This window comes from Buceros rhinoceros, unplaced genomic scaffold (assembly GCF_000710305.1).
Source record: "Buceros rhinoceros silvestris isolate BGI_N320 unplaced genomic scaffold, ASM71030v1 scaffold10133, whole genome shotgun sequence".
NCBI lineage: Eukaryota > Metazoa > Chordata > Aves > Bucerotiformes > Bucerotidae > Buceros > Buceros rhinoceros.
In genome coordinates this window covers 22,442-45,071 of record NW_010403075.1, presented here as the reverse complement: position 1 = coordinate 45,071, position 22,630 = coordinate 22,442, and the positions used below count along the sequence as shown (strand labels likewise).

At 43.0% G+C, this 22,630-nt stretch overlaps 1 protein-coding gene across 1 annotated transcript in view; it reads left to right on the top strand.

Moving 5' to 3' along the window:
• The window catches only part of LHFP (lipoma HMGIC fusion partner), a 141,884-nt gene that overhangs the window by 118,479 nt on the left and 775 nt on the right, over positions 1 to 22,630 (top strand). The window contains exon 2 of the mRNA XM_010132866.1: positions 9,945 to 10,046. Within this exon, the coding sequence (XP_010131168.1) occupies positions 9,945 to 10,046 (102 nt within the window). The remainder of the gene's footprint in view (positions 1 to 9,944; positions 10,047 to 22,630) is intronic.

Sequence of the window (22,630 nt, the reverse complement as noted above, 5' to 3'; positions counted from 1 at the left end):
GCTTTCCCTACTGGCTCTGTATCAGATCTGCCAGTCCCATATGAATGTGTTTACTGTCTTAGGGTTAGGTGAACTTAGATTTGTCCTGGTCATAGACCTATGTTTATGTATGTTGTGTTTAGGATGAGAAAAGTATCTTCTAGACACCATTGATTGCACTGTCAAGAGTCTCAATTCAATTGCTGCTGCAGAGGCACCTCCATAGGTCTGATATGCCCCGTGCCATTTGAGGCACCTAGAAAGGAAGATAGACGCATGCTGATCTGGAGTGGGAGCTGGTCTCCATCTGGGCTACCCAGCTGAAACGCAGGTAGTCCTGTGTGCACTGCGTGTGGTTTAAGCCCCAGCTGCCTTAAGCTGAGATGCCTAAATGATGCAAAAATTTCCTAAAGTCTTTCATGTTGGAATGGATGTCAAAAAGTCCTATAGTCTAACCTTCTGCTTAAAGCAGGACCAATCCTGTGTCATGATTATGATAATTACTTTCATGCCTCCAAGCATCCCCTTAGACAAGCAAAAGCAGCCAAGTCTGAGCTTTTCAAAACTGCTAATGCTGTGCCTCATGTCTAAATACCGTAGGATTCACAATCTCGACACTTCCCCACTTACCTCATCCATGGGCACATAACCAGTACATATTACAGAAAGCCCAAAGGAGAAAACCTCGTGATGCTGGAATCTCTCATATCCAATCGTCCTCACCCATCACTCACAGCTGGGAGAAATAGCCATGGTGAAATCCTTATTTTTCTTCTTCCTTTCCCCACCCGCCCCCTGCCACCGACTTGGACCTTGATCTCTCATCTCCCAGGATCTGTGGAGCTTGTATCTGAAGCATGTTCTGCTTGATACCAAATATTTGTATCATCATTGGCTGAGGGAATGAAAACGTAAAAGGGACTGTGTGATCTGATGGTAAGGGAATCATCCTGGAGTCTCTGCTCCAGTGAATATTCATTCTTTAACTGGTGTGTCCTCCAGACACCCTCCATGTTGACTCTGTGGCCAGCTTTAGCTTCACTTAACCATAATGAATAAGGTAGAAATTGCACAGGCAGGTACTTGTTTCCTTGGATCTGTCTAAATTCCCCTGCATGTGAATGCTGTATAATAAATGGTAATAAAGGAGTTTTCAATTCAGTATCAGGCTACACACTGTAGTTCTCAAAGATCATATTACTCCTCCTACTGCATACATAAAATAGGATTAAACTCTTGGATTTCTTAATACCTGGTGCCAACCTACACAAACTGTGGAGCCTGTTTACTGCTGCTTTATCCAGTTACAGGAAGTAACTTCTAGGGGTGATTTTCAGTGGTTGGAACTGTTGGGAGCTGCAGCCTCCTGGAACCCTCCACACCAGCACCTATTTTTCAGGGCTTAGAAACTGGTGCTGGATCTTTCCTTTCCACAGCAGCAGTTGCCACAGCCCTCTCACTTGTCCTTTTACAAAATTGCTTTCATTAATTCACTTCCATTTAGTAGCAGCTCTGTATTTGATTTCTTCACTCTTCCTACTTCACTGTTTCTTTTGGATTTCTCCCAGCCCCATTTTCTGAAGCCTTCAGTATCGCTTTAAAAATGCCCAGCGCCAAATAGAGCAGGCAAAACCATTAGCTTTAGGGTAGCAATATATTATCTCTAGTTGGAGAAGTTTCCTCTTCTGAGCCTGAAGCACCTCTGTAGTAATGAGCACAGCACCTTTGATCAATTGAAGATCAAAGTGAAGTGATGCTTCATCTTTCAGAAGACTCTCATGTGCACCCTCTACTGCCCCACGCCCACAGTCAGGGAGCAAGCCAGGACTGTGACTCTTCTGTGACACAGCACTTTGCTGTGCTGGATGCTGGCAGGCATGTGTAGTGCCTTTTTTAGGCTTCCGCTGCCACCAGCCCTGCTTTCTGAGAGCTCCGGAAAGTGGTAGCAGGCAGGTGGCAGCTCTTTGCTGTGGCTATTTGCTGAGGTTCAGAGCCGAGCAGCTGCCAGGCAGTGAGTGCTCATGGTGTGAAGTAACGCAAAACAACAGAATATTCTCACTTGAGGGATGTGGCTTGACAGTCAGAAAGAGGGGAGCTAAGCAAGGACAAATGCATTGAATTAATACCTGGAGATCAGGACCAGAAGGGTGGGGTTTTCCCCCTGGCTGAAAACCCATGAATACTCTTTCTATATCGCTCAAGATGAAACAGGATTCCTGGAGGCAGGCTCTGCAAAGCTGAAGGTTGTAGCATTTCATTCTCTGTGTTTCTTTTGTGGTTGTCCTTATATTTCATTTTGCTTTGCATCTAGAGCTCCTTTAACATCCTGCTATAGCAAAGTCTGTGGCAGAAACACCTTGACCTTGAGTGAAGCCCTGAACTGACTTGCTATCTCCCATGCTGTGACCCTGAGAGGAGGACTGGGAAGAAATTTGGTGCAGCATAAATGTGATTTCTGTCTGTGAGCCCCTAAGGACCACTGTCAGAACACTCAGACAAGGGAGTCCCTTACTGCATTTATCCTCATTGTAGGCAATTTCACCTGCTCTCAAATGGTGCACTTTGAGTTCAGGCTTAATAAGGAACCAGTCAAATGACCCGTGATCAGTGACTACTAACTTGACAGAGAACTGTTGCCCAAAGTGTTGATCTCATGTTTCAGCTTAATGAAAGCCGAGGTCAGGTGCATGCCTGGGTTTCCTGAGCAACAGGTACTAAAGGCAGTGGAAGAGACTAAGAGAAAAATAACAGAGAAACCAAAGAACACAGCACTGATGTCAAGAGAAGCAATTAGGAGTGTGACTTTAAAGAAAGGGTAGTTCTGGGTGAAGAGCTGGGAGCTGCCAGTATGAAGACATCATCGCTTACTAACTGAATTGCAGCTGGACTTTGCGGGCATGGGAGCCAGGCTCTGCTCCCCCTCGCTCCCCTCTTTGCTCTATTGTGTTCTGCTGCTTTGCCCAGGCTCTGGAGTTTGTCTGAACCTGCTCTGACCCACTTCTGTCACTCTGCAGTTGCTTTGCAGAGTTGGTTGCCGTTCCTGGAGGGGATCTCGAAGAGGGGCTTCAGAAGCTGTGTCTGCTGAAGTGTTTCACATCACTGTTTTTGACCAATTCTTCTTTAACTCCATTCTTTGCTGGCTGAGGTACATCAGAAAGCAGCAGACAACTTCATGTGACAGCTCAATTTTACTTTCACACTGCAGGCTCACTTTTATAGCAGGTAAATGCTTTAAAACCATTACAGTGAGGAGAGTTTTTAAATCACAAGAAACAGAGAGTCAAAGTCTGTGCTGCATCTAAAAATTGGTTTTGTTTTGCTTGTAGAGATTACAGTACCTTCAAGTGACAGATGGGAATGTGAAAACTTTCTATCATCCTTGAAGATTCAGATGCACTAATAGAGAAAAAACGTGAAAGGAAAAATCATCATTAAAATGGTCTTGAAAGAGATGACTTCCAAATTACTCTCTGTCAGCTTCTCCAGATGGCCTGAATATCTGTCAGATGAGCAGTATTCATTAGAAATACCTAGCAAAAAAAAAAAAAAAAAAAAGGCAAGGTTTCTTTTTGGTCAGGTCCAAAAATGAAGGGGAAAAAAGTAGAAGATAGAGGGGAAGAAAGGAGGAAGATATTTTTAAGAAGATTTTTCTCACTAAAAAGTGACTGTACAAAAGGCAGCATTCAGTTCTGGTTTTATTTTCTCTCTGCAGTACGTATATCACGCCTGACTCTATCCTTTTATTTTTCTAGATAAAAATACGAATTGGGTTTTCACAATGACACTGGGATCCTTCCTGCCTGAGACACTTCCCAGGCCTCCCTACTGCAGTGGAGCAGACCAGCTCTAACCACTGGCCTCAGAAGCCCTTTATGGTGCCCGGGCAGTCCCTTTCACTGCATTCATAAGGTCTAATATGACTGGAGCAGAGGATATACAAACAAGGAGTACAGTTTCCAGTGCCCATGGAGAAGGCTCCTAAAAGGAAAGCCACTACTTGTTTAGTTTCTATTGGAAAACGCATTTTCTAGCAAAGCTAAGTGCCTCATTTATTCCCATCGTTACCTCTCTTTATTGATCGAGCTGATGGTTTCTCCCATCAGATTTATCAGAATCATGTGCTTAGGTTTACCCTATTAAGGGAGAAGGAAGGACACTGGGAAAGGTTTGGCTTTGTTTAATAGGCCTTTGAGGATGCAACGATCAAATGGGCTGACAATAAAACAAGAACGAACCATGTAGCAATCAGGGGCATGCTGTAACCTCAACAAGTCAGAGGAAGAGCTGAGTCTGTAAAACAGGACAGTTACAGACAATTAATTTATGATGTGATGTCTGTATGGGTTATTTAAGGCACATCAGGCCTTTGGGTGGAGGCTCCCATTAAAGCCATGGCAGCAGTCTGAGGATGGCCCACCACAGGGATTTGCAAGCTTCCATTTTTGTGCATTGACTTTTGCCAGTCTCTCAATCTTTCTGAGTGCAGTCATTTTCCCCATGGCAAAATCTGGTTAATGTCTCTTGGTTTATTAATCGTTCTGTATATATTGTTCGAGACTTGCCTATATCCAAGCTATTCTTGGATATATTAATAGTGGTTAATGTTTTATTTCTTGGAGTAAGATGATTGCTGCATGCCACAAATCATTTCTTTATCACTTCAAAGATGAAACATAGATTTGTGCCAAGCCACTAATGTAATTACTGTCCCTTCCCTGCCACATCCACCATATGCAGAACCTGTTATGTGCAATTACTTTCAATCACAAGCTCCACTCCAGACAGACAAGATCATCTAACTCCTAAGTGTTATGAAAATGTGATCACACGTTATACCTGCAGCAAGATGACAGGGCAAGTAGTCAGGGATGGTCAAGGATTGGCTAGTTTACTAGGGGTGAACTGGGTAGTTTACTATTGAGGCATCCATCCTCTGATCCCCTGGTTTGTAGTTTTGCAACTCATAGGTCTGGGCTGCTTCTCGCTTAGCACATAGGCTGGTTTTAGCTCACTTTTTGAAGGTATCCAGCTCTCTGCATGGATTACACAAAGAGCCTAGTGGCTGAATGGGACCCTGTTAAGTGTTGAAGCCAAGCACTTAATTCCAGCTTTGCATTGTCAAAGCTGGCTGCATTAGGGCAGCCCTGTGACTCTCTCCCACGTGCCATGCTAGCGCATCAAACAAGCTGTAGCACTTGCAATAGCACTGTTTTACGGCTCAGGGCAAGGAGCCTGTTTCATTCCCGAACGCAGAGCTGCTCCAGAACAGTGCCAGCACCTCCACTGGTGCATGGCATATTGTCTAAAACAGCAGCCAAGTGCCACCAGTGCCTCCGCTGCCAGTCAGCCCCGTCCCACTGACTAGTTTTCTCGTGCCTCAAAGCTGCATCCCCTTTTGTGATGGTGCAGTTTATGGACCTGCACATTTCCTTCCCTTTTCTAATTCTTTCAGTGACTGTAGAGGATGATGGAAGATGACAGATGATAGTAATTACAGCACAGTGGTTTTGGTTTGGGTTTTTTTTTTTACTTTCTTAAGAAGTATTATAGGCATCCTAAGCATTTTAAGCAGCTGTAAAGATGGGTGTGGAGTTTAGCATAGCTGGCTAAATACAATAACCATTGGGCAGGCCAGCATGTGACTTGAGCTAAGCCAGTAACTACTCTTTGCTGAAGCTGCAAAATTAGCTTAAGGATTTTCATTGGGTTTGCAGCCCTTGGATTTAACTTTGGTCTTTAAATGGAGGTTGCAGCTGTTCAGAAGGATCTACATTCTCTGTAATGAAATAAATTGGCTATGAACATGTATGAATCATTAGCGGTAATATTATGCAGTCTTTTTGCCTTTGCACGGTCTGATCCACACATTTAGTGGCTTACAAACAGGGGTGGATTGGTTAGAGGGAAAGAAGGGGCTGAGGAGCTTTTGTCCGAGTCTTGTTAACAGCATGGGCTTTGAGGCACACTCCACACTTTTAGTGCATAAAATAAGGGAGCTGGAATGTCAGTTCCCAACCTCACTGCCCATACAGACCAAGGCATTATCAGCCCTGTTGAAGTTGTGCAGAGTTCTGGTGAAAGCAATGGGACACACTCATACATATATGCATGCCTTAGGCATAAAGCAAAACTTGTGGAATTTTTTTGTAGTGACTAGCAGGCTCTAAGTCTTTGTGGAAGTCTTGCACTGATGGTAAATCTCTGAGTTTGGCCTGCACCTTGCCTGTTCTGGGGAAGTACTGGGGAACAAATTGCTTTGTCAATAGACCTAAATCCACACAGGTGCATAGGCACCACTACAGGGAGAAGTTTAAAGGTGGATTAAAACCAGCTGGAAACCAGCGATAGCAAAGATGTCAAAACAACAACTTTTACGACTTGTGGCCATTTGGTACCTGTGACAAAATCGGTATTTATAGGCATAAGCCTTTTTGCCCAAAAGGAATGTAGCCCCATGCTCCCAGTAGCTCCTTTGGTCTCCAGCAGTTTTTTGTTCACTAAATGAAGTGTATGAACTTGCCTGTGGCTTTATACATTGTCCTTTGTTCATAAACATGCTAAAGCTTGTGCTTTGGGGGCACATGGTGACACCAGTGTTAAGCAGCAGTTTTCCATTGGATCTCATAGTCACAGTAAGCACAGGCTGTGAGCAGAAAAGAAGCTGCAGAGCTTCATGGCTGGTACTCCATGAGCGAATCTTAGCACTGCTAAAGTCCATACCCAGCTGGAGAGCTAGCTGTCACTGGGGTGGGGAGGTTTTCTGACATAGCACGCTATTTTTCTCTTGTTTGGTTTATTTATTTCTAGGAGGCACAGCTAATGGTGAGGCTCAGCAGTGGGTGCCATGAGCTCGTTATTAGACAGTGTGGATTGTCTTCGAGGACGAGGGTGCACATATGAATAAGGCAGTTAGTTGCTCCTTTGGAGCAGCTGAACATTGCAGGATATTGCATTGCAAATGAATTTTTGACGGAACCCCAGAATTCTATTTTCACTGAAACTGTGCTTTGGACTTGCAGAGATAGACATTCAGAAATGGGACAGAGAGTGTAACAGGGGGATGAAGAAGTCTGGCTAAGGAAGAAAATAAGTTGCCAAGGCTTGCAACCACTGTATTCAGTGTATGGGAGACAGAGTGAACAGGTACACGTGTTTGGAAAGGCATGAGCTGCGTTTGGAGGGTGGCAGTGGAAAGTGCTGTGAGCAATATTCGTAGGAAAAAACCCAAACAACGACCTGTAAATGCAACAAAACCTAAAGAGAGCTGAAAACAAACAGTCTTCTGTGAATGCAGTGGGCACTAGACGCTCTTGCCACCTGAGGAGTATAATTGGCAAGTGCTGAGTAAGAGATTGTTCTGGGTTTGGAGGGGCAGCATTGTTATGCTAATAGTCCTTTCACTTGCCTGCAGTGCTGCTGTTGTGTTCTCCTGGAAGAACTGGACAGGAGGCTTTCCCAGGACCTATTTGCGAGGAAGGGCTGGCTGCCATTTCATCTGGTCCAACGCAGGCAGCTGCAAGCCAGCCTTCCCTCCTATCCCGTGCACGTATTTCCCTGCCTCTTGCAATGGAGCCCTTTGAGCATTTGCAAAGTCTTCCAGAGAGTCTGTTCAAGAACACAAGTTGACTGAAACCAGCCCAGCCAGAGTGGGTCACTTTTGGTCAGAGCAGCTGCGGAGCTGCGGTCTGCCTGGGTTGTCATGAAGTGGTTCATGGGATCATGACCAGTGTAGAAAGGGATCAAAACAACAGCAGGACTGGCCAAGGCTGGCACAGTCCACCCATCTGTGAGGTTATCTCTGGCATCTAGGTGCTTTCCCGCCCTTCCCTTCCCCAGCCATTCTCATCATCACTGGTGATGTTCTTCCTTGACCCATTGGGTCCTGTCCATTCCTAGAACATCAGCCATGCTGTTAGCACTTTACAATGCCTTTCTTGCTTTAACAATTCAAGTGAGAATCAGTTGGTTCTTTTCAGAGTCTTAAGCTGTCTCTAACAAATGTAGACCCAGTTTTGGCCTAAGTTCTCTTGTCTGAGAATTTAAATAGAAGCAACTCTCATTTACATGGATTCTACCACCTGCCGTCAGCTTTGCGGCCCTGGGGGAAAAAAAATCAGATGATACTGTGAAAGCTATTAACAAGGATATTAGAAGCAACATATCCAGGTCAGGCAAAGTTCTGAAAATACCTAGCATTCATGTGTCTTAATTGCTTTTCTCCCTTTACAGCTGTTGGGTGAATGAACCATCTGAGAGGGGGCTGCTTCGAGGATATCTTTTCTATTATGTGATATAGATATAGAGAGAGGAGCAGGCAATAACTGCTTGATGAGGAAAGGAAGAAGTAGACTTGAGCAGCAAGAAGAAATTTGAACTTAGTGGAGGAAGATCTAAGGAGCTAATCTTGGGTCTAAACAAGTTGCAGCAGAAAAGTTTTGCTGAGCTACTTTGATAACAGCTAAGATGCTAAGAGCATGAAACATCTTTTGGAGAAAGATGAGATACAACTTCTGGACTTCATTGCCTTGTTCAGGTGTGTCTGTGAGCAAGTCAAGAACATAATAAGGTGATTTCTATATCTTATAGAAGTGTCAAAAATATGAGAAGCTAAGGCATCTTGAGGATGGGAAGAGTAGAAATACACAGTTAGTTAGCTCCAGGCCCTGAGTTAGAATCACTCTGAAGACTCCTGTTAGACTGGTGTGATGTCCACAGTGCCTCTGTCACCACACCCAGGGCTTTTCTGCACTAGGTACATGGCAGTGGAAGTGCTTTGCCAGGGAGCACATTGTCCTTATTGTCAAGAGAGGAGAAGCGAGATGACGTGGGGTCAAGGGCATTGTCCAAAGTCAGCTTGTGACAGCTGTCCCCGGTCCCAGTCCTGTGCTCTGCCTAACAAGTGAAAGGCAGAACTGCAAACCCAGACTGCACACTTTTTGAGAATTTGCATGCCTTTACAGTCTGCAACGTGTCAGGCACACCCAGCCCATTATCTACATAGTGATTCATTTCCAATCTTATAAATAAGATCTGACACAAAGGAGGTAACATTTAAATCCAGTAGCATCCATTGAAATGTTCTCTCTAGGCTGTCCGTGTAAGAAGCTTTGCCAGCTACACCAGCTCTTTGGCAGCTGCTGCAGTGACAGCTGAGAATGCAATATGATAAAAATGTCACTTCTGCAAAATAATCATGGCCCATTCCATGTTTCCCAGCAAGACCTTGTGAAGAGATAGACTTAGCCAAAACACATCTGTTTGGGGCAGCATGAGGGCTGGAGAAAGCAAAGCATATTGTGAATGTTAAGCCAAGCATGATAATAGGTAAATGGCTCAAGACTTCAGCTGGTTTAGCTGAAATGATTTGAGAAAACTTTGTGAAGTGTGTACCTGTGGTATGAATTAATCATCAGGTGACACGAAACCATTCTTCCCTGGCTTTCGAAAGGGTGAAAAACAAAGGAAAATGTCAACATATTAGCACAACTGTCAGTTTACTTTTCCTGCTAGAACCTTGATAGACCCCAGTTGATTGTTGTTCTAATTAATCAGAAGCAATCAGCTTCTAAGTGCTGTGATTAACACAGCTTCTATTTAACCCCACTTGAATTTTCCAGACAGTGTATCTAGGAGTTCTGCAGAATAGAAGGAGAGTCTAAAAGCTCTCAGGTGGAAGCTTCAGAAACTGAGGACGGCTTCTGGTGCTGAACTTCTGGAACTGCCAAGGCTACCTCCAGCCTACAGACAGCTGTAAAACAGTGTAGTGGAATGGAACAGTAGAATTCCAAATGATTTTCTACTGCTTTTTAGGAGAAGAAGAGATTTTTTTTTTTTTCTCTCTGAGATTTGCAAATGGCAGTTTGACACTTTGTGTGGGGGGGAAAAAAAAAGTGACACCAAGTGACAACATGTGTTTAAGCTAATTGCAATTGTTTGTATAAAACTTATGTTTTATCTCTCCATAGGTTTGTTGATCGGCTCTGGTTGTGCCCTCTATCCTCTTGGCTGGGACAGTGAAGAAGTCAGACAAACCTGTGGTAACCTTTCCAACCAGTTTGAATTGGGTGAGTCATGATCAGAGCATCTCACCAATATTAGACTTTTCTATATGTTGTCCATAAAAGCAAACAAGGACATGAACACAGGCTTGGAGAAGCAACCCAGTGGTGTGTAGTAGGGTGTTTGCATTGCATCGTTCCGGTATGGTGCTAAGGCAGGGGATTTGCTGTAAATATTTTCCAGAAGACCATTATAAAAGAAAATGAAGGAATGTATGTGTGTGTATGTATGTATATTTTTTAAGACATCAGATTTAACAGTCTTGCAATACAGGAGCTAACACTGCTGGAGATCTCGACAGGGTAGGCAGAGTCATCGCATCACAGTGCAGGTCAGGGTAGTTCACAAGGAGTGCAATTAGCCGTCTTTGAAGTTTGGCATGTTTATGACCTTCTAACCCAAGCCTAAAGAGTATGGTTTTGGTTGCTCACATCCTTGGGAAGCTGGTAGGTTACACTTGCTCCCTATGTCAGCCTTCTCGCAAACAAGCCACTGGTTTTTCTGTTGATGACTGCACTGAACACTGAATGAGAGCCAGGAATGTGGCCAAGCTGGGCTCCCTCTTGTGCCATATGGGGTGAGCCTCCTCTAGAGCAGGCTCTAGAAACCAAGGGCCTAGCAGCAACCTAAGGATTAAGCAATGTGAATGATTAAGGTCTGATATTTGAATTCAGATCTGGATCCTTGTTTAGTTAGAAGAGTCAATGCAGCTGCTGATACCCTCCTCTCTAAGTGTTCTCTGATCTTGTGTCACCTGAGAGAGAGGAGAATCTGCAGTCCTCCTGAAGGAGCAAGAGTGACTGAGCACCCTGACCCTCCACAGATGTAAGAGCTCCCTCTCTCAAGCACAGACTGCTCTCCATTTCCAGCCCCTGCAAGCTAAACCTTACGGTTAGTTTTAGAAATCCTTTCTGTAGCTCTTTCTGTACAGAGCTTGTGGTAGCCTGGCAGTAATCCCAGTGTAAAGAATAGTAGACAAAAATGGTTTCCTAGAGTGAAGCTCAAACTTTCTGCATTATCTTTTAATTTTACACTGGTATTTCTGTCAGGCATCAGGAGTAAGGAGTTTTGTTTCTATCTCAGCGACGATTCTTGTGAATACATGCAAATGAATTGAGGTTGAAAGGTAAAAAAAGATTGCTTTGGGAGAGATACTCCAGATCACCCTCGCTTACACCATTCCTATAGTGTTTTGAAGAGCATTTGATCTGGCACGGGACCAGAAACTCTCGTTACCAATATCAGCCCCCATCTCTACCACTGCCACTGATGCTGTTATCAGCAGCCACTAATGGTGTTGCCCAAGGGATGTGTAATGTCCTCTAGAAGCTTTACCTTGTAATTCTGAACTCTAATATCCTTCTGTGCTATTGATATTAAATTTTCTTTTCAGTGAAGTATAAAAAGTCCCTGCAACTTTTTTTATTCACGTAATAATTGAAAGATATGAACACAAAGGAGAGAGAGCAATGAAAACAGAAATGTATAGATAACTAGCAGAAAAAAATGTCCCAGAACTAGAGATGCTCAGCTCCGTGGAAAGATGTCTCAAAGGATGTCTTAGAGAGACTAGGCAAAACACTGCAGTAACTGTTGTAGCTAACAGTCAAGTTTATTCCTGCTCGTGATCAATCCTGTGCAGAAGTCTGAAGTCATCCCAGCCCAGCCCATTTAGCAGCCCTCCCCATTTGAAAAGCCTGCTAACCCCTCGCTGGTGCACACTGTTGCCAGCTCTTTCATGCCAAGCATGTGAGTTGCTCTGCTCCTGTGATTCCTCCTTGTATCTCCTGACAGCCAGCTTGTTTCCTGGCTTCAGTCATTGCTCTCTCCACAGTGCAGAAAAGTGTTACCTTTCCAGGGTTTTTCTCTCCAACTCACAAGAAGGTGGGTGTCATGCCAGTCTGTCCTTGAAGAGAGCACCTAGGCAATTACAAACTGTGACCTTAAACACGCTCCTGCCCACCATCAGAGCAGAGTCTCTGAGACCACCTTTGTCATCTCAGTCTTGACTTGAGCAAATATTTGCATAAATTGAATCACTCTGCCATTAAAGTAAGCAGAGAAACCCATGTGAAAAATTTCAGCTGACAGCTTTCCTTTTTGGTACTCATAAGGACCATGAGATGTATTACATTACCTGTGAAGGTGTGTACTGTTACTGTATTTTCTGGACCTGGAACATGCAGGACATGTGTTATGCATGCCTAGACCTGATGGGAGTGATGGTTCACAGTTCTGCTGCAATCAGATGTTAATTAACAGATTGTAATGAGAGCTGAAATTTGCTGTAGTGATATCCACCAGGCAAGTCTGCCACTGAACATCTCTTTTCCACATATGTTGACAGTGAATTTAAATGCTTGGCTAGGATTTTTTTGACTTAATGTCAGTGCCTGGTTGATGCCGTGTTAGCGAAGTCTTCTATAAAGAAGAGATGCTGCACAAGGGCTGTTTAATAACCACACTGCTCATAGTCTTTCATAAATACCTCTTGGTTGGTGATAACCCAAACCCTCTAGTCTTTTCCAAGTCATTAGAGACTGGCTTACTTATAGCCTACAGGCCAAAAATGATGTTTCAAAGACTTAATCTTACTAAGTCTCAAGACAAATTTAAGTAATTATTGCTTTCATTTGAATATTTAATTTGATTAAGCCGCAATGATATGCTTTCTATTCCTGAGTCTGTGAAATGAGTTGTCTCAAGAACTGCATATATACACACTGCATTCAAAATCTGCCCTCAGAAAAGCTGAGCTACTGTGAGCCCTGCACTGGTTTGCTGATGGAAGAAATGGTGGTGGTGGAACTGCTAGTCCTACACCTTGCTGCTAAGGATGCTGGCGAGGATGGCACTGAGAGCATAGTTCAGAGCATGTGGTTACTCTCAAAGGAGAGGGTGTTCTAAAGGGTGCGGATTGCCAGACAGCGTTCAGCATCCTCTTTGAGGATGTCAGAACAACTGCTGCACTTGGGCCACAGTTGGGAAAGGAGGGTCAAAGCACACTAGGTTTGACCCAGAACCAGTAAAGGCACTGAGTTCAGCACTGAGATTAGTTCTGGACTTACAAAATGGGAGAGGTAGGAAAGATAAGTGATGGGCTGCAGTCTTACATTACAGGAGGATGAGAAGGACAAGAGGCAGGTGCAGAGAAGGAACAGCAAGAACTCATTTGAGAAGCAGCTGAATTGTGCACTGAGAAATGTCATGTTAACCAGAAATATTCCAGAATCAGCAATTAAATGACAGTTGCTGCTTTACCAAAACAAGACAAACCCCCACTCCCTCTAACATGCTTATAACTAGATAGAATAAATAAATAGCAATGCCAAGAACCCATAAAGAAAGCCTAATCCTTAGTGGGTGTGCTAGATAAGAAGTGCTTCTCCATGTCTTCAGGCACTCTGAAAAGGCATTAGACTAACAGGCACTGCAAATAGCGCTGAGATAGCTCATATTGTGAAGAGGGGACCCACTCCCTCTGCCCCCACCAAACATACACATTTCTGTGTACATTCCAAAGCAATATGTAAAAAGGCTGCAGGAAAAATTATCGTGTCTTCCCTTTATATATAAGTGAATTTGGATATTCTTTTCTAGAAAACCTGAGCTGACATTGTGAAATGCCCAGCAGTTTGATTCTCTCTTTAAAATTGGATATTTATTTGTTTTTTATTAAGAGAACTACATCCAAAGGGTTTACTTAAACATTTATGTATTTAATTGGGCTATTTTTTTTCAGTGAAATGAAAGTGGTTGTACAACTCCATCTCTACGAAGAGGAGTCATTCTTCAACCTAAGATACCCTGCCAAGGACAACCCCATTTGTTGATTAAATTGCATTCAATAGATGGGCTATTTTGCTAATGAGGGTGGGGAGTAACCTCCATAAATAGACTGGTGCACATGTAGAAGGTCTTGCTCTCTTGTGCTTCTCTAGCAATCTGTTTTTGCCATCCTGAAAAAAAAGCAGTGATAGATAAGAGCTTTGACAAATGACCTCTGGCAGATCCTCTTGGGGGGTTAAGGCCATGATAGGTCTCTGTCATGTTCCTTTTCTTGTGATTCCCAGATCGCTAGCAGTCAGCAGACCTGCGTAGAGGTCTTGGAGCCTCACTCCATATTGTGTCATCCCATCTCAGATCACAGATGAAGCAGAGTTTCCACCAAAACACCAGACTATGAACAGCAGCAGTCATCTGCTGCTGTTTTTAGGGTGGTAACTCCTAGAAGTAGGGCAATATAAGCAAATGGGGGCAAGTGAATAGAGATGCTTATGGTTTAAACTAGAGCACTTGCTTGCTCAGAGACCGAGTCAAAGTCCTTAGACTGACTAATCTGGCCACAGGCTAATGCCTGAAGTGGAGACTGGAGTTACAAACTAGCAGTACTTGAACCGTCTGCCTTTCATTTTTTCTGTATGTCTGAGGATAAACTTAATCTCTTAATCATTTTAATCTCTTGTCTCTGTGCAAGAGGTTACTGCTGTGCTGCATTATTTACACTGTGGAGTTGCATGTAGGCCCACTCAGAAAAGCACTGACGTGGCACAGCAGTACAGAGCTGCTGACTGGAAGGTGTGAAAGTGAGTCGGATCTACATGATCCTGTGGCCTGCAAAAGGAGTTAGGAGGCAATTTCCCCAAAGCAAACATCTCTACTGCATGTCGTATAGCATAACTTCAGTTTTGCTGAGCTAGAGGCACTAATACCATTTTGTTTTCATTTCTAAATGTACCACACAAGAGTAGCAGCTGGAAAATGAGGGGTTTAGCAGGAAATTCATTAAAGTGAGAGGCCTGCATCAAGGTGAGGGTGTGCATTAAAGTGAGGACTGAGCTAGACATTTGCGAAAACCTCCACATTTTGTAAAACTTAGACTGTGTGGAGAAATCTTCTGAACTTACATGCCTTTTTTAAAGGGCGACATGAGTGTATACATGTGAATACACTAGTACTGGTTTCGAATGACTGAAATCAATGAGACTTCGTTTAAGGCCATTGAGTTCCCTAGATATACATGTGGACTGCTCAGTTGTTGCACGCTCATTTCTGTTGTCATGGGTTTAGAGGCAGCTAAATCCCACAGAAAGTCCCAGAGAGTGCAGGCCATGCTCATTTAACTCACAAAATCAAGCCTCAGTTGGCATCTGGTGAAGCAGCACTACAAGACCAATACTTAAGAGCCCAAACAGCAAATCGTTATCTAGAGTAAGATTCATTTATCTAAATGTCATTGTAGATGCCCTAGGAAATTTCATCTGGCCTCCAGCTGCTGCTTCCCTCCTACCAGATGTATGGAATGATATTAGTACTTCCCTTATTAAGCTGAAAGAATGAAGGCACTAAATTTAAGTTAAATTCCAATCTTTAAGGTGACCTCCTTGGAAAAATTTTGTCTTCCTTTGAGGCCATATGGTGTGTTTAGGCAGACAGGACTCAGCCTAGATGATCAACACTCCAGAATTCTTTATGTCCTACCCCTTTTTGTGAGAGATTACTTTTTATCTCATGCATTTCCTACCCAGGACCTACTTTTTTATTCTGCTGTGTGATAATTTATGCTAAGAAGCAGCCTATAAACATGGCTTGGTGTTTGCTGTACGTAACTACCCTCAGAGCTCATCTTTGAGTTTCATGATGCTTTTCTTTGCTATTAAAGGCAGTTAAAAATCACAGGTCTGGCAGCAAGGGCTTGCATTGCTCAAGTGTGGCCATTGGCACGCTGCGCCCTGGCTACCCACCTGGCAGCTGCTGCCACAGCCTGTCCAAGTTACATCCTATGCTTGTTTGACTTCCTGCCATCCTTAGAAAGCTGGGAACAGCCCCGTTTCTTCTGCAAGTCCTTCTAGATCCTCTCCCTTTGTTTCATGTTCTCTGGCTGTCATGCTCTATCACCACCTGTCACACACATAAACATCCTTGGTCTGCTCCCAGCTGCAGCAGCAAGCAAAGCAGATGGCTCCAAACGCACACCTTTGCTTGCCCTCTGTGGTGGTCCATCCATCCATGGACTGCTGTGAAAGGGCTCTCCTGACCAAAGTGTCTGCCTGGAGAGCAACTTGATACGCTGGCTCCCATCCTGAACTAAACAAGCAGCTGAATTGCCCTCAAAAGCTCTCAAATTTCTCTGCTGAGGCATATTTATTTCCAAAGATCATTATTTTCAAGGTTCCCCTTTGCCTCTTTTAGAGGGCTTGAAATATCTTAGAACTGTTGACTCGATAATTACTTTTGCTGTAGAAATATCAGAGTAAATGCAAAGGCAATTTAAAATTTAAAAGCAAACAGTGCAGTGAATATAAAAACAGCTTTGTCAACTAGTCAATTTGCCTTAGGTGGCATCATTTCAGCATCTGGCTGAGTGTTGACAAACAGTGCCAAAACACTCAAGAAAAGGATTTAGAGGGTAGGACAATTTACTAGAATCCTGTTAAAGGCAAAGGCTTCCAAGCTCTATTTTCCTATGAGCAATCTATCCGACAAAGCCAGTTTTCCTGTTCACGGATCCTCTGCAAACAGTTCAGAGATTTTAGTGGTTCAGTTTTTTGACTGGGGCTCAGCACAATCTTCATGAGCATACCTGAGCTGCAGTTGCTGAGTTCTTCGATAAATGAATGAGTGAGCCTATATGCTAGTAATGAAAGTGTTTCATCAAGACAAGTTTACTCTTTAATGCTACCCGGATAACTTCCATTCTTAAATCTTTGTAAGCCTTTGGTGACTTTATCAGGGTCCGCATATATTCTATCTAACATAAGGCACTTACCTTTGTTGCCAGAGTTAGAACATGGTTGTGCAGGGACCCTTTTCTGTCAACAGAGATAAGCAGGAGCATCCAGAAAGGGACTCGGACCACCTGGTGCTCTTTATTGCTTGAGAAGGGCAGGTAAATGCATTGTTTGGCATCCCTTCCTTGTTAAAGGGAGAAAGATAGGTATTACTAAAGGAGAGTTCACCTGCTGCACTTCAGATGTCTACCTTAAGATGAAATGCAACCTACTTTTACAAGTGATTTTTTGTCCTTGCTGTCTCCAGAGGGAATCTTGTGGGCTAGTTGAGTGTGGATCTCTGGACTGTGGAAATCCAAATGAATTTGACTTCCTGCAATAGGTGGGCTTTCTGCTAACTTCTTCCAGGAGGCTGGGAAAGCTGCTTATTAGCAGGACGTACGCTATTTGCGCAAATTACACGATCTTCCAAAGAAAGGAGAATTTGGTCATATGGGTGAGTGTCTGCACAAGCAGAACTGAAGAATCTCAAGTTAGTGCTTCTTTTTCCATTTTTTTTTTACACTTCTGGACTTTATGAGATTTTATGCATTTGACTACAGACCAATTATAAGTAAACAAAATTGATCCGTACATGCATAAGAAATCATGTATTTTTAAAAAAGAAGAAATCCATTGAGGAAGTTGTATCCATGCAACAGACAAAGAAAGCGGCTTCATGCAATTCATTATTTTGTACCAAGCTATTAGTCTGGCTGCAATTTTACCTCATATAGTGTTCTTTGTTTCACATAACCACTTTAATCCTTTCTGGATGCATTCCAAGTTTTAACTTCTTTTCCTGCTTTTGTAGCTGATTTCACATGATGGTTTTTCATTGTAGCTGTGGCAGAAAAAAGTGTTCAGCTATTTAATTCATCTTGGCTTTGTTTCAAAATAATTGTGCCATCTTATGAATTAGCTGATTATCTCTTACATTCATTTGTGGTTTTCATATCTCCAAATCCCTGTATATCCCTTAACATCACATTCCTGACTTTTTTCTCTGATTACTCTTCCAGTACCCTGATTGAATACATACGAATTCACATTCCCTGTAGTACTGGACTCTCATGTGAAGCTCTTAATTAGAGTTTCTGCACAACTTTTTGCAAATAGGAATTGTAGTTTTTATTTTTGACAGTATATAATTTGTATTCTTTAGCTCGACTAATTCTGAAACCTTTTTTCCTTCATCTTGAAAAATAGGCTGTACATAAGGTTAAGGGATTAGAGTTTGCCAATAGTCCAGGCTGCAAGCCCGGGATAGTCTTAACATTAACAGCAAGGAAGGTACAAATATTTAAGATACTAAGACTTGCAATTAACAGGTTTGCATCCATGACACTTTCATATTCTGGGTACTTTTTCATAACTGTCAATTATTGGTTATTTTAGATGAAAATCATATGTTATTTCCAGGACCTTGATAACTATATGTGATAATTATTTATAAGACATCATGAGTATAAATCCTGGTAAAATTCTGTTTCGGCAACAGGATCCTGGCACAGCTCCATGGCAGATCAAGTATATGCAGATTTTCTGTTGCCAAATTTCACTCCGTCCCCAAGTTTTCTTAATCTTTATTTGCCTTATATGAAGGGGGGTGGGGTGAGGGTGCTGGGCTAGAGAACACATACCATAGCCTTGAAGACCATGTTAGAAATCAGGAAACAGCATGGAAGTGTTTTTTAATAAGCCCGTCCATCACTGCAGAACTACCCTTCCACATTCTTTGATTTCTTTTGATTTAGCAGATATTGTCACGTTCTATGGGACTGTTTTCTGCTGAATCTTCTTTTGCTAGTGTCCTCACTCACCTTGCTTTTGTCCTTTATCCTTGGGGACTACAATTTCTTTCAATCCTTTTACAAAAGAGAGGAGTGTAACGTTTCCACCCTTTGCTTCTTTTATTTCCTTGGAAAGTGGCCATCCATCTCTATCGCTGCAAGGTCTTTTACTCTATGATTTCAGTGTCTATCCTGATACCCTTTTGCTGCCAACTCCAGTAAAACAAATGTGAAAACAAAGTTCTCAATGGCTGGCTACAAATTTACCTGTGCCAACTTGGACAGTCCTGCTTCACTGAGCAACCAAGAGCTCCAATGATTTATGATCTCCTTTACCAAAAAAAATAAAGGGGGGGGCGGGATCCAGAACTAACAAAATGCTGAAGCCATGAGGCCACAGCTTCTTCCTCTATAGTGACCTGTCAGCTAAAGACTGATGTGTAAAAGCAATGCCAGTTCTGTGCAGGGAAGGAAGCTCTGTGATGCATGTCATCTCTATCAGCTAGAAGAGTACTTTGGCTGTTGGGAAATTTACTTTGGCCTGAAACCAGATCCAGCCCATATTATGAGCAAGAAGGGGTTCACATTCTTGCATGCATCTCCACACCATCAATGGACTGGCACACGTCTACCTGTATATATGTATTCCTCTGCATTCTTTAAGAAAACAACAGCTGTTGCGTCTTTGTGTATGGGCAAAAATTGACATGGTTTCAATAATTGTTTTAATTCTATCAAGCAATTAGGTGATCAATTCTGTCAGGTAATTATAGGATACGCTCTTTATTTTAGAGCTTTGACATTAAAAAATGGGGAGCTGCATTGCATCATTTCTGATCTTTAACATGATGGTCTTCATGAAGGCAAACTGCCTCGCTTGATGGTCAAATTTAAGCCCCAGTTCTGCAAAGCTCTTAACCATTTGCTTACCCCTGAATAGATGACTAGTCCCACTGATGTCAGTGCAATAAAATTTGTGTGTGTCAAGGGGTCTTCCTATGGTACCCATTATTATAATGTAAAAATATAAAGCTAGAAAGCAAAGTCTGTCTTCTCTAACATATGGCATTTCTATAGGTGTGTTTCATTTAATTTGGTGTTACATTCGATTACTCACCCTGCTTTTTATAAAGCTTCCTGTTCCTTTTAAAATGTGTATTTAATATCAAAGTGAAGCAGAAGCCATTTTACAATTTGAACTACAACTAAATTACCCAATTATTAACAGCCAACAATCTTTCTTTACGGTGCAGTGGATTAGAATAGGTCATACACGTAGTAAAATGACAACAACAGAGCAGAAATGTAACTCCAGTGTATTTTTTCTCCTTGTGCAATACAGGATTGTAAAAGGCGTCGCAGTGTTTCATTTTAACGCATGGCTATGCAGTGTAGGCAATCATTCATTACAACAGGTACTTTTGAGATGGCTTATCTCTGGCCTTATAGCTATGGACCTAGGACTTACCTATACTTACAAGGCAAACTATAGCTAAGTCCTGTACCCTCAGACACCTTCCCTGCTGCAGGCTCTTCTTCAGCACAATGGCTTGAAACACTGTTCTGCTCAGCATCCTCCAAGTACAGACCAAGCTATTTTATCCGAGGCCTCCCATTGCTCCTGACACAGGCTGGAAATAATGGCCGGGTTTATTGTTGTGTTATTATCGCGCTAAGGTCAGGCTCCCGGCTCTTTCATGCGTTCTCCTGCACTCTCCCATTCTTTCATTCATTCATCTTGACCCAGCTCACACTTGTGAACTACATTGCATTTGTTAGATCAAGAGACTGCCTGCCATGCCTCAGAGCATTAAATAGGACAGTGGTCCTTAGGGTAAATGGAGCATGGTATGGAGAAATAAACGTTATTCTCTTCAGCCAAGACTGAATGTGCGTGTTGTATCTGTTGAGTGGATTTTCTGACTATGATTTAACACTTCTTCTTAATATGTATCACATTCACTATCCCCCTCTCCCACTGCCAAGGCACAAAAGTTCAAATACACCATGCAAAAGTTCAAACTTCCTTTATTCTGTTCTGCTTGGCTCACAGCTCTGAGCATTGCTATGCTCTTAAAATTCTTTTTGAAGTGGCATTTTGACATTTATTTTCTCTACCTGGAAGCATCATGATGAGAAAGATTTAGTTTTTCAAGTTGCAACTACAATTCTGTAGTAGTTTTAGGAATAATTAGCAATTAAAAAAAACCTGTCAGATGAAGTCCATCATGACAAAAAATTCTTTGCACACATCATCATTTTCAAAGCAATCCAATGAATTTAGACATCTTGTTTGTGCTTAATCTGGTTTTGAAATTCCCAGCGGAAGCTGTGGACAGTGTGTGTACACAGCCAAAGCAATAGATGATCCAGAGACAGGTCTCTCCAGGGACTCCCGTGTGATTGGGCGAGGACTGGCATCAGTGACATTGCCAGGTGCTTGGTGGCTCTCAATGGTTTCTGATGATACTCTCTTTAGGAAGTCAGACTCTCTGTGTGGTCTGCTGTAAAGAAGCTAATAATGGTGTTGCTCTACAGAGCCTGACCGGCTTACAAAGCCAAGTAAATCTCGCTGCTCCAGCACATTAAGGAGAGAGGGTAATGGACTCAAGCCAAGGCCGCCAGTCCTCAAATCCTCTGGTCACATCAGGATCTTTGTTTCACTGGATATTTTTTTAAATAAAAAATGTTGAGCGTTAGAAGAAAAAATGAAACAAGTACTATGCTTCCTGATGTGGTATCGACTTGAAATCTTCAGAGTGGCCAAGAACTAAAGTGTTGCCTCCCACTAACATCTCCTTATGAAGCTGGCCTAAAAATATCCTGCAGTCAATGGACATGGTATCTGCCTTGAGGCATGCCTTGAGACTTTGGACGTGTTGAGATGTACAGACACACAAGATGAGTGTCTTGTGTCTAAGGCAGGATTAGTCAAGTTGATAATCCCCTGAACCCAAAGCCTGGCCTTCAAGGTGCCATTGGGACAGAGTATGTACATGCTACCTGTTTCAGCTATCTTTCTAGATGGAAACTCTGTTATTACCTTCTGTTCTCTGGAGGGAAGAATGATTTGTGCTGTTTTTTCCAGAGGGTGGGAAGAAAGTGTTTTATTGCTGCTTTATGCCTTACTGAGAGCATTCTCTTCTCAAAGCAGGATGATATCACACAAGATGGAGACAGGGAGAGCCTCATTTGTAGTGAGTCCCAAGCACTCAAGATCAAAATGACCAAGATGATGTAGCGCAAGTGAAAATTGCTTTGAGATGAGCTGTAATGCTGAAGGAGTAGCAGCAGCCGTCTCCTTGCTTTCAGAGATCTCTATGAGAAGGATTCCTCCCTGCTGCAGCTGATGTTTTCCTGATCTCCTCCTCTACTGCAGGCACGGTGGTGCCTGGAAGGGGAGCAGAGCAATCGCTTTACGATCTACCATTGGATTCCCCAGCACTGTTCACTGGTGATGAGTTTGGTTGTGTAAAGATACTGAGGCCGTTACATATATTCAAGGCCATATTGTGACACTGTTAAACACATTAGACAAGGAGTCAGTGAAGTTTTTGGCAATGAGTTGCGACCTTGGATGGGGAGAGAGAAATTTCTCTGTTTCCGTATTTCTGGACTCCATTCCCACAGCAGCCCCCATGCAGGTAGTCTCCTGACACAGTGCACCTTTGTGGATGGTCAGGGTTGATGCCTGTGCAAGAAAGACATGAGCAGGTTCCCATTGCCATGTCCTGGGTTATTGTCACCCAGCAGCTTGCACGCGGGTCTGATTTCGAGCCCCATCGCTGCAATGGTGGTGCTGGACCCTCTCAGCTTTTTCTGAAAGGAGCAGGCCCCGGCCTAAGTTACCCGCAAACCCTCAAAATCTCAGTTGAAAATAATCAAAATATCCTCAAATGCTTCCTGAAAGAGGGGGAAAAAGAAACAAGGGTGGGGGAAATCCTCTTCTGACTGCAGCTGCTGTGTAGAGTGATGCTGCGGGTGCTCCTGGGGCTGAGCAGGCACAGGGACCCCCCACCCCACGGCTGG